This window comes from Otolemur garnettii, unplaced genomic scaffold, assembly GCF_000181295.1.
Source record: "Otolemur garnettii isolate 467f Iridium unplaced genomic scaffold, OtoGar3 scaffold00015, whole genome shotgun sequence".
In the NCBI taxonomy this organism is placed as follows: Eukaryota; Metazoa; Chordata; class Mammalia; order Primates; family Galagidae; genus Otolemur; species Otolemur garnettii.
In genome coordinates this window covers 1,265,854-1,267,779 of record NW_003852410.1, presented here as the reverse complement: position 1 = coordinate 1,267,779, position 1,926 = coordinate 1,265,854, and the positions used below count along the sequence as shown (strand labels likewise).

General features: G+C 49.9%; 1 protein-coding gene across 2 annotated transcripts in view; it reads right to left on the bottom strand.

Annotated features, from left to right (window-relative positions):
* RPUSD3 (RNA pseudouridylate synthase domain containing 3) overlaps positions 1-1,255 on the bottom strand; it is a 6,409-nt gene extending 5,154 nt beyond the window's left edge. For both annotated transcript variants that reach the window (XM_012802497.2, XM_023510690.1), the window contains exons 1-2: positions 1,146-1,255; positions 702-841 (exon numbers count right to left, since the gene is read on the bottom strand). In XM_012802497.2, the coding sequence (XP_012657951.1) occupies positions 702-841; positions 1,146-1,246 (241 nt within the window). In that variant the 5' untranslated portion in view covers positions 1,247-1,255. The remainder of the gene's footprint in view (positions 1-701; positions 842-1,145) is intronic.
* Positions 1,256-1,926: the final 671 nt, after the last annotated feature.

The following is a 1,926-nucleotide window of genomic DNA, read 5'->3' as shown; positions in this document are numbered from 1 at the left end:
GGGGGGTTTGCAGTTTTTGGCCAGGGCTGGGCTTGAACCCGCTACCATCCTACTCCTTGAGCCACAGGTACCACCCAAGGATCTTGATTTTGCTCAGGCTGGTCTTGAACTCATGAGCTCAAACAATCCATCCACCTTGGCCTCCCAGACTGCTAGGATTATAGGCCTGAGCCACCTCACTGGCTTATTTTCTGATTAATTCATTTCTCCCACTTGAATGTTGACTTCCTTGGGTCCATAGTTGTCTTTTTCAGCACTGCAGAGGCTGCCTAAAACAGTGCCAAGAACATAGCACATGTTCAACAAATAGTTGAGAACATGAATAAACTCCTGAATGGAGACTAAGGTTCAGAGAAATTGTTATCCCAAAGTCATAAAGCAAGCTGATTACGCAGCCTAAATGTGTCTGACTCCAAAGCCTATGCTTTGTCCATCAATAAACAATAATTTACTATTATACCAATCCCTATTACTGAGCACCTATTATATGCAAGGCTCTCCAGTTATGTACTCTCTCCTCCTTCCCCAATCCTACCGCTGGGCTGCTGGTACAAGTCCTATATGGCTCATCCCAGCTCATGTTGCTAGTGGAAGGCAGACCCAGGATTTGATCCCGAGGGCTTTAATGGAGCGCCCAGCCAATATCCCTGCGGCAGACTACCCTCCCAGGTCTCTGTGCAGCTGTCTGTCACACCCCTCACCTTTCTGTTCCACCACGGCTGCCCTCAGCACATCGACCAACTTCTCCCGACTGAGATTCTTTGTCCGTAACAGGCCCAGGAAGGACTGGTCCCCGAGAGGCCCTAACCGTTTGCTGGAGCCTCTAGGTCGCAGCTGATGCCTGGAAAAGGTGGGCAAAGCAACAAGAGAATCATTCGTTTCCCGAGGCGCTGTCCATTCCTTTCTCTGCACACCTCTTCCCAAATCCTGCTGCCTCCTAATGTCCTGGCTGAGCGTCTTCAAACTCAGGTACGACTGGCCCCACTTTACAGCGGAGAGAACTGAGGCTCAGAGAGGCCAAGGGACTTAGTTTAAAGTCACACAGCAGAGCCAGGATAATAATTTATCTACCTAATCCAGTTCCCGCACATCTCCTCTCCCTGCCCTAGCTTCCCTCCCACAGGAAGGAGAAAGGGCTTAATCACCGGGCCTCGGTGGCAAAGCCTGCGTTCCTGGGCGCTGCGCAGACCCTCAACCCCCACCACGAGCCACTCCAAACCCGACCCAAGACAACGCAGCCACCCATTTCCCGAGCGATGACAAGTGCGCGTGTGTGTCCAGAAGGGCCGCCCCCACACTCCACCGCAACACGATGATTGGTCAGGCTGACTGCCAATCAAAACGGCGAGCACGCAAGACTCAGAGCTGTGGGAAAGCAGAGCTTTGCGCCCCACCCCACGCCCAGGCAGGAAATGCGTTAGGTTGCGCCTGTGATTTTGGGGGAAACTGAGGCACGGGAGCGGAAGACTTTACCTTAGTCAGAGAACTTGGAAGAGAACCTAGACGAATGATCGAGGTTTTATAATTACTATTTCAATTCTTATGAGCCTCCTGACTACAAAAAAACCCACCAGTGTGCACAATTTTTTAAGGTAAATTGTGAAGAAAAAAAATTCACATCCTTTGGTTCAGTGAACTTGCTTTGAAAAGCAGACTGGTGCGTCATCCAAACGGAGAGAAAGGCTAGAGGCAGAAGAGGTCCGCTGCAGCATCGTTTGCCAAAGCAAAAACCCATCTCAAAAACTGAGAAATATAAATTGTACTGTGGTGAGCTCTGCAGGGGAAAAAATTCTAATACGGCATTTATTCAACTTTTGTTGTTGTTGTTTGTTTTTGGAGACAGAGTCTCAATTTATGGCAGAGTGCTGTGGCGTCACAGCAACCTCCAGCTCCTGGGTTTAGACGATTCTCTTGCCTCAGCCTCCC